The 10,654-nt window shown below is 42.6% G+C and overlaps 1 protein-coding gene across 4 annotated transcripts in view; it reads left to right on the plus strand.

Moving 5' to 3' along the window:
- LOC117936499 (PH and SEC7 domain-containing protein 1-like) overlaps positions 1-10,357 on the plus strand; it is a 69,819-nt gene extending 59,462 nt beyond the window's left edge. For all 4 annotated transcript variants that reach the window (XM_034859566.1, XM_034859565.1, XM_034859567.1 and 1 more), the window contains 6 exons: positions 2,798-2,985; positions 4,246-4,316; positions 5,420-5,577; positions 7,568-7,712; positions 8,285-8,428; positions 9,586-10,357. In XM_034859566.1, the coding sequence (XP_034715457.1) occupies positions 2,798-2,985; positions 4,246-4,316; positions 5,420-5,577; positions 7,568-7,712; positions 8,285-8,428; positions 9,586-9,858 (979 nt within the window). In that variant the 3' untranslated portion in view covers positions 9,859-10,357. The remainder of the gene's footprint in view (positions 1-2,797; positions 2,986-4,245; positions 4,317-5,419; positions 5,578-7,567; positions 7,713-8,284; positions 8,429-9,585) is intronic.
- Positions 10,358-10,654: the final 297 nt, after the last annotated feature.

Below are 10,654 nucleotides of genomic sequence, written 5' to 3' on the forward strand. Positions count from 1 at the left end.
GATGCAGGGTGCCGTGGGAGGGAGACAGGTTGATGCAGGGTGCCGTGGGAGGGAGACAGGAGTGGGGGAACACAAAGGAGGTAAGTAACGCATACAACACAGAGGCCGGGCCACTCGAGAGGAGTTTCACCAGGGATACCGTAGCAACGACCAAGCGAAGATGAGTTGACGAGCCAGGGTAGCTATGCTGCGGTTGATTGGAGATGGCGGACAGGTGTGAGCGGCGGGAGCAGCTGATTGAGGACGTGACTCAGGTGTGCGTTGTCAGCTGGCTTCAGCAGGAAAGAGGGGGAGGAGAGAAAGAAACAGCAGGGAGAAAAACAAGGAAGGTTGACCGCAAACTCTGAAAAATAGAAAACAAAACAAACCCTCACGGCCAGCCGGACCCCAAACACAACACTGCTTTCTTTCATTTTATCAAATGTTCTTTTTTTACCTTTTCTCTCAGTTTCATTCAATTTTTTTCTTTTCATTTCCTTTTCCATCCTTTCTGATATTTGCTTTTCTTTTGAATTTACTTTACATTTCTTGCTTTTCTTTTTCTTTCAATTATTTTCCTTAACTGTATCTTTCTATTTTCTTTTCCCTTAGTTACTCTTCATTCCTGTGTTTTTCTTCTTTTCCTCTACTTTCTCCTCTTTTTAAATTTTCTTTCTTTCCTGTCTTTTCTTTCCTCTGCTTTTCTTTATTTGTTTTTCCTTTTCTCTACTTTAAGTTTTCCTTACTGTCTTTTCCTCTTCTCTCACGTACTTTAGTTTCTTTTCCTTTCCCATTTTTTCTTTCTCTTTCTTTAATTTTTATTTCCCTTTCTTTTCTTCACCTCTTCTGTAATTTCCATTTTCCTTTACTTTCTTTAATCTCCTCTCTTCTCACCTCTTCCCCCCATCTTCTCACTTATATCATTCTGAATCTGCCATCTGAGAAGGATCAGCTTTGTCTTTCCTCTCTCTCTCCCCCTCCTGTCCCTGTCTCCTCACTTCTTTATCTCTCTCTTCCATCCATCCATCCATCCATCCATCCATCCATCCATCCATCCATCCATCCATCCTCCCCCTCACTTTGTCTCAGTGTAGAATGGGATTCAGGCAGGCCAGCAGTTACCAGGCAACAGGCTACATGCTCATTGGCTCCATCTCTGCCTCCCGTTTCTCTCTCTCTGGCTCCTGCACGGGGTTAACTGCTGTTGTGTTCTGTTGGTTACTCATGGCGGGGTCTCGGGGGGGTTCGGCATCCAGCCATTTTTCTATTTTCGGACTGAACTTTTGCATGGGTGCCGCCTGGTGAGGTAACGAGTGGAATCGCCATGTTACTTCACCGAGCGGACGCGGAGACACTCGCTGTCGTTGCCTTAAGCATCTTTCATCTCCTAATGTGACAAATCCCTTTAAAAACACCCAAAAGAAGGCGAACGGTGCATTGTGAGGGTTATTTGGACGAAAAAGGGATTAGCACTGCTGTAGTCAAGGGTACAGCACCGCTAAGGAACATCTGTCTTTAAAACACAATATATATTATATACTGTAACACATATTTATACAATAATCTGTATTTGTACTTAAGAACAGAAGTTTATAATGATTCTAACCAACAGAGACGAAAATAAACGTGAATGGATACACAAATAATAAAGATATAACATTTTAAAGAATCCCTAAACTGAAAGAGGGACGGAGCAGGGACCCCCTACTACATAGAGTATATTGTAGAAAATGAATTTGCATATTAAACTGGGCCTACAATAAGGTGTAGGGTGGCCTACACTATTAAAATATAATGAATAATTGCCTAAACATTGTTGGCATGATTTTATAAATCATGTTTTGATGGTAAATACATGTATACATGTAGCACAGTGAATCCTCAGGAGATACTGGGGATGTGGAAGGCCTTAGTGATTTATGTGGGCTAAAAACATGTTGGATTAATATTAAGACTTTTTAATATTTGAAAACATTTTGGAGGCGCCCCCTGCACTCACTCTGAGGACCCCCTAGTGAAGATCCCTGCTATAAGGTGTGGTACGCACCATTATTCCTTCCTTTGCGAGTCTGTAGAGCCTCAATTTTTTGTTGCAAGGAAGAACAGTCTTTCTCACCTCTATGAGGCTTCAATAGGAGGAAGAGTAACAGGGATGAGTCGCCCCCCCCCCCAACAACACAGCTCTGCCAAGACAGCAGCAGCACGTTGTGTATTACTCATGTGTTCCTTACGAAATACAAAGCTTCCCAGTAAGTGTAATCTCTGCACCTCCTGTCCTGTGCTGTAACGAGCACAGAGTGAGAGGCCAACGGACGGGATGAATGATGTGTTTGCTCTGACGAGACATGACGCATAAGTGTTGATTTTTTTCTCCCATCCACACCACAAACTTTCTGTTGATCTTATTATCGGTATTTATATTATTTTATTTATTCAGTGCTTACTTTTCAGTAATTATGGTTAAAGGTTAATATAATTTATATTATGCTACCGACTTTTGCTCCATCACTCTAATTGCACATTCAATTTAATTTTAATGTCACTTACAACGCAATATTGTTTCTTGTATCATGGCAACCGCACATTAAAATACCTTTATTTGACGCCATTTTGCTTACTTTCAGTCTACCATATAATCATGTCTATTGTTTGCCTGTATTTCTTGTGTGTTTACTTTTATTGAGCAATTGCTGCTGCTGTTGTAATAAGGAAATTTCCCCTTTTTGGGATAAATAAAGAATAATCTAACCTAATCTAATCTAATTACCACGGGATCATTTTTGTTTTTAAATTTCTTTTCTTTATTTTTTCTCCATAGTGACGAGGAAGAGCTGCGGAAGTCGTTTTCGGAGCTCGGGGACAGCCTGTGTGACTCCTCTGCCTCCAGGTCGGCGAAGGGGGGGGGCGGCGGCGGGAGGCCCCTCCCGGACGAGCCGTCCGGATCGCTGCTGTACAAGAACGGGTTCCTCGTCCGCAAAGTTCACGCAGACTCGGACGGCAAGAGAAGTACGAAGCCACAGGCCACTTTTCTTTCACATTGTTCCATTTTGAGTTTTTCAAAAAGGAAGGGAAAACTAAAATAGCATAATCCCAGTTTAGACAAAGGGGACCAACCTACGACTATTCTGCTTGAGCCATGATGTTTTGTCTGTAAAACCTACAGGATGTGGTCAAAAGTATGTGGCACCCTTTGTTCTAGAGCAGTTTTTAAGGTAGGCAGTAGTTGTAAGGAATTGGGTCATGGCTTTTGACTCTTTGACTAGTCGTACAATTACTTAAAAAAAATTTAATGGTTTATATGAAGTGTTAAAAACAAATTCTGTTGTTATTTCTGTTATAAATGCAGATAAACTGTGTGTGGGACATTCAGTTTGGCTCTTTCAGAACACGTAAGCAAAGGGGAGATGTACACCCAGATCTTCAAAAAATGGTTGAATAGTGAATATCTAATAGTATTTTGGCATTAAATACCCATCCCTATAGTGTGTTTACAGGTTACTGTAAATCTGTGTACACATGCAGCACATCTAATCAGATTTCTTCCTCACCACAAGGCGATTTCCCTCTCAGCGTAAATGTGTCCAAAGCTTACATTACTCATCGTTCCAGTCCAAAAATGAAGGCAAAACTAAAATAACATATTCCCAGTTTAGACAAATGGGAACAACCTACAATCTAGTCTAGTTTGATGCATCAGAAAGTTTCTATTTTCAAAGTTATAGTAAAAACAATAATGTTTCAAAGGGCTTTCAATAAAGAAACAAAACAAGGGTGTGGTGACCTCTAGCTCACCTACTGTGCGCCCCACGTAGGCCAAGTCCTAAAGCAGCAGATAACCTTTGCTCAGTTGATTTTATCCATCTTCTTTTTGCTCAAATGCTATTCTCCACTAATGTAAAGCGTACACTGTACGGTGTGTTACCACTTCTCAGTTTCTACTGTGTCACGATGTAGACACATCTGGATTACTGCAGTTGCATCTCACTTTAACTCCTGGATATCCATCTGTAGGATCATGACTTTGTTTCCTATCTTATGCTGCGTTCCAGCCACAGTGCGGAGCACAAAGCCCGACGCAAGTGTCTAAAATAGGGCCCTTAGTGTCCTCCTTTCCACATCAGTTTCACTTCTGATCTCTGTGTTTATGCTCTTTGTCAAAGTACAACATGTAAAGAACCTAACAGCATGATATAAAACAGCTTGATATTGCATCAATGTGTATAACTACAGATATACTATTAACACTTTAATTCCTCCTCCTCGCAGCACCAAGAGGGAAGCGAGGCTGGAAGACCTTCTATGTGATCCTTAAAGGGCTAATTCTCTATCTACAGAAAGTAAGTCACTCACTTCATTTCAGAGTATATTTAAAGTGTGTTTGTGGGTATATATTAATGGCGGTATAAAAAAGGCTGCGTGAGAAGCAATCTGTAACAACTTCTACTTAATATTCATTATTCCACTTTTAAAATAACAGGTGAATGCAGCTCCATTCGGTTTTATTTGTACTGGTAGTACAGCAGCAACACTGTTGTATCAGGTCACATTCTTACAGATAATCCCCGAAATGCTTCACTTTTAAATGATTTCAATCTGTCCACCCAGGGGAGCCACTTTAGGGAAGCCATTTCCTGTTTACATGTCTAAAAGTGCTATGTCCTGACTTTGGGGTGGGGTGATCTGTGCCAGCATAACAGGCCACTGTGGTTCAACTAAAGAAAGAAAAGAAAGAAAAATACAACGTCAGTTTGAGAATTTGCTTCCCATGAAACCCTAGTTGTGTTTTCCTGGCCCAGATATTGAGCTTCAATACATTTTTGGTACCTAAAAAATGTGTTTGTATCAAACTGAAAAGTTGGGATCAAATGTCTGGTCAGACTTTATTGTTTACTTGATCTTGGATCATTTAACGATTTCATTTCTTTAAGATGTGGTTTCTTTTGTTAAATAAAAAGGGTTTTGTGGGAAACACTTATTTTCTTCAAGGTAAGGAATGAAAAAGGGATGTTTTTGATATTTTTACTGCAACTAAGGAGTTGTTCCAGCAGTAGTTTCGAAAAGATTTTTAAAAAATGCCCACTTTATAATAAATCAGCCTGTTATTTTAAACGACTTTTCTGAGTTTGCTCTTCTGATTATTTAGTTTGTTAAAAAAAAGTCTCAGCTCCAGTCAAGGAAATTCAGGGAAGTTTATATTTCTCACATGGATGCAACCCTTTTTTATGTTTTCATTTGTCAGTGTTGTGTCAAGACATAAAGTAGGGGATCAGAAAAAGCTGTTGTTTTGGTATTGGTAGAGAAATGATCATTGACGTGCTGCTTGACTTAATTGCCTCTTAACCAATCAAATGTGTTCGTAGTCAGCTCTTTAACTCCAAAGTGTTAGGACCCCTCAGTGTGAATCCTAGCATTAATTTCTTATTTATAACCGCCATGCCAGGGGGAGTACAGGCCTGAGAAACAGCTGTCTGAGGAGGACCTGAAGAACGCCGTGTCCATCCACCACTCTCTGGCCATGAAGGCCTCAGACTACAGCAAGAGGCCCAACGTCTTCTACCTGCGCACCGCTGACTGGAGGGTGTACCTCTTCCAGGCACCGTGAGTCCTGATTTATGTTCCTTAACGGACCTCAAATGATGTGTAGAGAATCACACACAAACTGCACAGTTATCCACACCACAGCATCTGCAGCAGACCTTAAAATTCAATCATATGAACCATAAAAAACTCAACTTTAATCAAAGACTGGTGTTTTATTTTCCTTGAGCCATGCTTTTTGTTCTGTAAAACCTACAGGATGTGGTCAAAAGTATGTGGCACCCTTTGTTATAGAATAGTTTTTAAGGTAGGCAGTAGTTGTAAGGAATTGGGTCATGGTTTTTGACTCTTAGACATGTCATACAATTATTTTAAATAATCAAATAGTCTATATGAAGTGTTAAAAACAAATTCTGTTGTTATTTCTGTTAGAAATGCCGGTAAACTGTGTGTGGCACATTTAGTTTGGCTCTTTCAGAAAATGTAAGCAAAGGGGAGCGGTGAGATGTACGCCCAGATCTTAAAAGAATGGTTGAATATCGAATATCTAATAGTATTTTGGCTTTAAATGCACATGCCTATAGTGTGTTTACAGGTTACTGTACACTATAATCTGTGTATACATGCAGAACATCTAATCAGATTTCTTCCTCACCACAGGGCAATTTCCCTCTCAGCGTAAATGTGTCTGAATTTGAAAAGGAGTCAAACATTCAGTGGGGAAAAATGATTTATTAAGACTAATTCTTCTGTTTGTTAGTTCAGTTTGGGTATATATATGTGTTGAATAATTTCAAGATCTACATTTAGACAATCTTTCCTTTCATCCATACGTTCCACTGTTACTGCAGTCCTGTTAAAGGACGATCAGAAGCCTGGTTACTCGTAAACAAGGGCAAGAACCGGGGAGAACCGGTTTCTCTAATCCTCTCTAACTTCCCCCGAATTACAGTTACTCAAGACACTTTTAGACAATAGTGTTCTTCCAGCTTTGTGGCAGCCATTTGGTGAATATCCTCTCCTGTTTCATCTCAATAGTAACCCCCAGTGTACAAAGCTTGCTCCATAAAGCAGCATGGTGGTCCAATGCTTAGCACTGTGGCCTCCCAGCAAGAAGGTCCCAGGTTTATACTCTGGTCCCTGGCCTTTCTGTGTGGAGTTTGCATGTTCCTCCCTGGGTGCTCCGGGTACTCCGGGTGCTACGGTTTCCCCCAACATTAAAAACTTGTTCCCCTCCCTCTCTACCAAGCTGAGGTGTGGTGAACATCTGGCGTCGTAAGGCTGCTTTAATTAATGCTTTAATGTCTGAATGTGAGAAGATTTCTACAGTAGGTTCAAACGTCTGCTGGACAGACTGAAACTAGAACATTAAGCAGCCGATGGATACCCGTGTCTTTGTTCAACACACTGTATTTATTGTCTTGCTGTCAAAACATTTGGCCATGTAGTGTAGCTGCGGCTGGCTAATCACAGCTGAGCACCCAACCTCAGCTAACAACTTGCTGCTCCAGCTGTGCATGAACACATGAACACGGATCAATGGAACATACACATGTTGAACTGGATGTTAAGAGGAAAGGTGGAGGTGTGTGTGTTTTCAGGATCCAGGAAGTGGCACATGAGTGGCCACATGCTTCAGCCCCCGGGAGGACAGGCTCTGTGCTCCAGTTGCAGCTTGGATTTGTCCCAGATACTGTACCCCTCTCTGTGTCTCTCTCTGCTCTTTCTGTCTCTCTTCCTCTTTGTCTCCTTCTCTCTCGGCCTCTCCCTGGGGATTTAAGCAAGGCTGTCTGATTCAATCTGGTATTTCTCATGGACCCTTAATGGCTCTGTTAGTGTCAAATAGGCCCTTTTCTCTCATGCATTAATTGGCTCCAAAATAATGTCTTTGTCAGCAGCGAGTCTGCGTTCTCCGATAATTATTCTCTTTGATGCTGTGAGCTGGCCGTGTGCTGGTGTGAGCATGGAGAGCAGCTGATAAGTGTGTGTTTGTAGCTACTGTTTTAGATCTGTTGTTAGATGCTTTTTGTGTGTGTGTTATCCATCGTAGGAACGCAGAACAGATGCAGTCTTGGATCACACGGATCAACGTGGTGGCCGCCATGTTCTCAGCTCCTCCTTTCCCAGCAGCCATCGGCTCGCATAAGAAGTTCAGCCGACCGCTGCTGCCGGGGACGATGTCCAAGCTGTCTGAGGTATCTCAATGCAAACAGCGATTTCCATTGATGGAGGAAATATTCTGATCCTTTGCTTAAGTAAAATACCAAATAGTTCACGTAAAAAACTCTGCATGGAAAATGTTTCAGTAAAAGTATGTAATTATAAAAAGGAAATTAAGTTAATGTATTAAAGTATAGGAATGTTCCCTGTGACTGGTATACTATTATAAATAGTAGTTTTACATGGTTTGTTTTCCTATTGTATGAAGTAATTCACAGTAAGCTGACAGATAAATATAATGAAGTAAGCAGTACTTTCTTTTCCTCTCAGATACAGAAAGCAAAGTTAACAGTTCATTTGACATTTGGGCACCTGTTTTAGGAGAGATTTGCAAATGTGTGAAGCTGTCCTTTAATTAAAATCATGTTGCATAAAAAGCAACAGGAAGACTTGACACTAATGCAGACAATCTGCTGGGAAACTGAGGGAAAGTGGCATGTGTTGTATGTGTTGGGAAGTGGGAGTCAGTGCAGCAGTCAATTAAAGAAGGTGGGTGTTTATGGTTTCCTTTGCCTCGCTGATGTCGGTGTTGACCTCGTGCTTACAGGAGGAGCAGATCAGATCACACGAATCTCGATTCAGAGCCCTCTCCCATGAACTGTCAGAGCTGCGCTCCTACACTCCTGACCGCAAGGTCAAAGGGCGCGAGCTGGAAGAGCACCGGCAGCGAGACGAGTATCTGGACTTTGAGGTGAGCTGGACTCAGAGAAATAGATAAATGGGAAAGGCCCCTAAACCAGACGTTGTAACCATTCAGGGCTAAGCCCAAACTGGGGGGGGGGGGATTACAGTTTACAGCAGCTATTTGCACATTTGATAATAAAATGCCTATAACATGATGGTTGCTGAGGAAAAGAGTCATCCTGAAGAGCCGACATCCTGTTTTCTATCTATTCAACCGTCATCATTTTAAAACCAGAACACAACAAATGTTGAGGTTTACTTATTTTCTCTCCTGCCACCTAGAGGCAAACATTATCTGATGTTTCTGTTGTTTACAGTGTTTCCTCTCTGTTGATTTTGTAGTGGCGGTAAAAGTTCTTCCGCCACGGTATGAGAAATAGAGCAGACGCACAATGCCTTTATTACCTTTTAAATTATCCTGCATCCTATCTGATGCCGTTCTAATTGGACAACATATCCTCCTCATATGAAACATCTGGAATCATTAAAACTGTAAGTAAGTCAGTGTTATATAACATAAATTATTGGGGGGTTGTTGTTCGGACAGATCTGCCCCCAATGCTAAACATTTGGCGTGAACAGCATTACTAATCTTGAAGCCTATTATCAGGAGAGTTTACTGAATGAATTGGCGATACTTCCACAGCAACAGAAGGTTTTGCTTCATCGATGTGCCGGTCCAGTCGGAAAGACTGAGAAAAAATTACAGTTTATTAAGTTATAAATTATTTTAAAGCCCTAAAAGATTTTTTTTGCATGATTTATTATTGGGATTTTGAACATAACAGATACACAGTACACCTCATCTACAGAATGAAACCAATACAGAGAGTCAATCTATGACACAAGGTATTAACAGGTGTATGATTTACACCCAGTTCTCACCCCCCACCCTTTCCCACAAAGAGACATCATTGAGGTTAAATGAAATAGGGTAAAATGGGTCCTGATACAGGTAAGCAGGGCGATAGTAGTCTTATATAGGCTGTGGATGCCTTGACATATTTACCCTAACACACAGAATATGAATGCTCACACGCTCCGCCCTAGGAGATTTTACAGTTTTAAGAAAACATTTGGAGCTGGGGCCTCAAGAAGCCCCCCCCCCCCCCTCGCTCCGCCCCTGTTCTCAGCTGTCCGCTGTCTCTCTCTGCACCTTTACAGAAAACACGGTACGCGACCTACGTCATGCTGCTGCGAGCTAAAGTCCGGAGCGGTGAGGAGGACCTGTCTGTGTTCGAGTCCAAGCTCCTGGAGGACAACAGGCTCCAGAGGGCTCACTCCAGCCCCACGCTGCAGGACAGCAGCCAGGCCAGCCAGATCAGCCAGGCCAGCAGCGCCAGGGACGGGGGCAACAGCAGCAAAGCCAGCGGCTGCAGCAGCAAGCCTCGACCGGAAGGCCAAAGACACAGCTACCGGCAGGCCGTCAAGAAGTGAGACGGGGCGGGGGCGCCGGGAGCGGCACAGTGCTGCACTGCCAGCGGCAAGCTGTCTCCCTGCAAAGGTTTTTATTTGAGATCCAAGAGGGTTTGGAGCTCTGCTTGAAGGGGGAGCAGGCGTGAGGGTCTACCCCACGCTCTCCACCAAACCATGAGGCCCCACCCGGCACCCCAATCTTCTCATTGAACAGAGGAGGTGCAGGTCCTGTGACTGGCAGAGTGGCTGAGAAACACCAGCGGGAACGTTGGTGGGAGGAACGGCTGGGAGGTCACGGGTCAGCGGAGACGAGGTGTCTTTGAGAACGTTGGCTGGGTGCTGCCGCGCACTCAACGGTGCAGCGAGAGAGAAGAGATTAGTGCTTAAAGATCAAACCGAGACTTACATCCAGCATCTTTTCCTTTTCTCCCCTTTTGTTCTTTCAAGGCACCTCTCTGACATCGTTCTCCCACCTTTTTTCTTGACCTTTTAACTCAGTTTTGGGACCAAACAAAAAAAAGACAAACCACATTTTAGACCACTGATGATTTTGATGCCACTCTACTTTGAAAGCACTGTACATTTACTAGACTTGTAACGCATCACCAAGGTTTTTTTGGAGCTATTTTACATTTCAGCTCCTTGATTTTGCCACATCAACGCGGTGTGTTCACATTCCACGCAGGAGTGAGACATTATAGCTTTTTAGCTCCTGTTTCACTGAAGGTGGTATCAATTTGAATCTGCAGACTTTGCGTGTTCAGTGTGTGGCTGCAGTACACGACACGACAAGACGGGTGCAGGTCTTTTTTTCTCT

The sequence above is a fragment of the Etheostoma cragini genome, chromosome 21 (genome assembly GCF_013103735.1).
Source record: "Etheostoma cragini isolate CJK2018 chromosome 21, CSU_Ecrag_1.0, whole genome shotgun sequence".
Classification (NCBI taxonomy): domain Eukaryota; kingdom Metazoa; phylum Chordata; class Actinopteri; order Perciformes; family Percidae; genus Etheostoma; species Etheostoma cragini.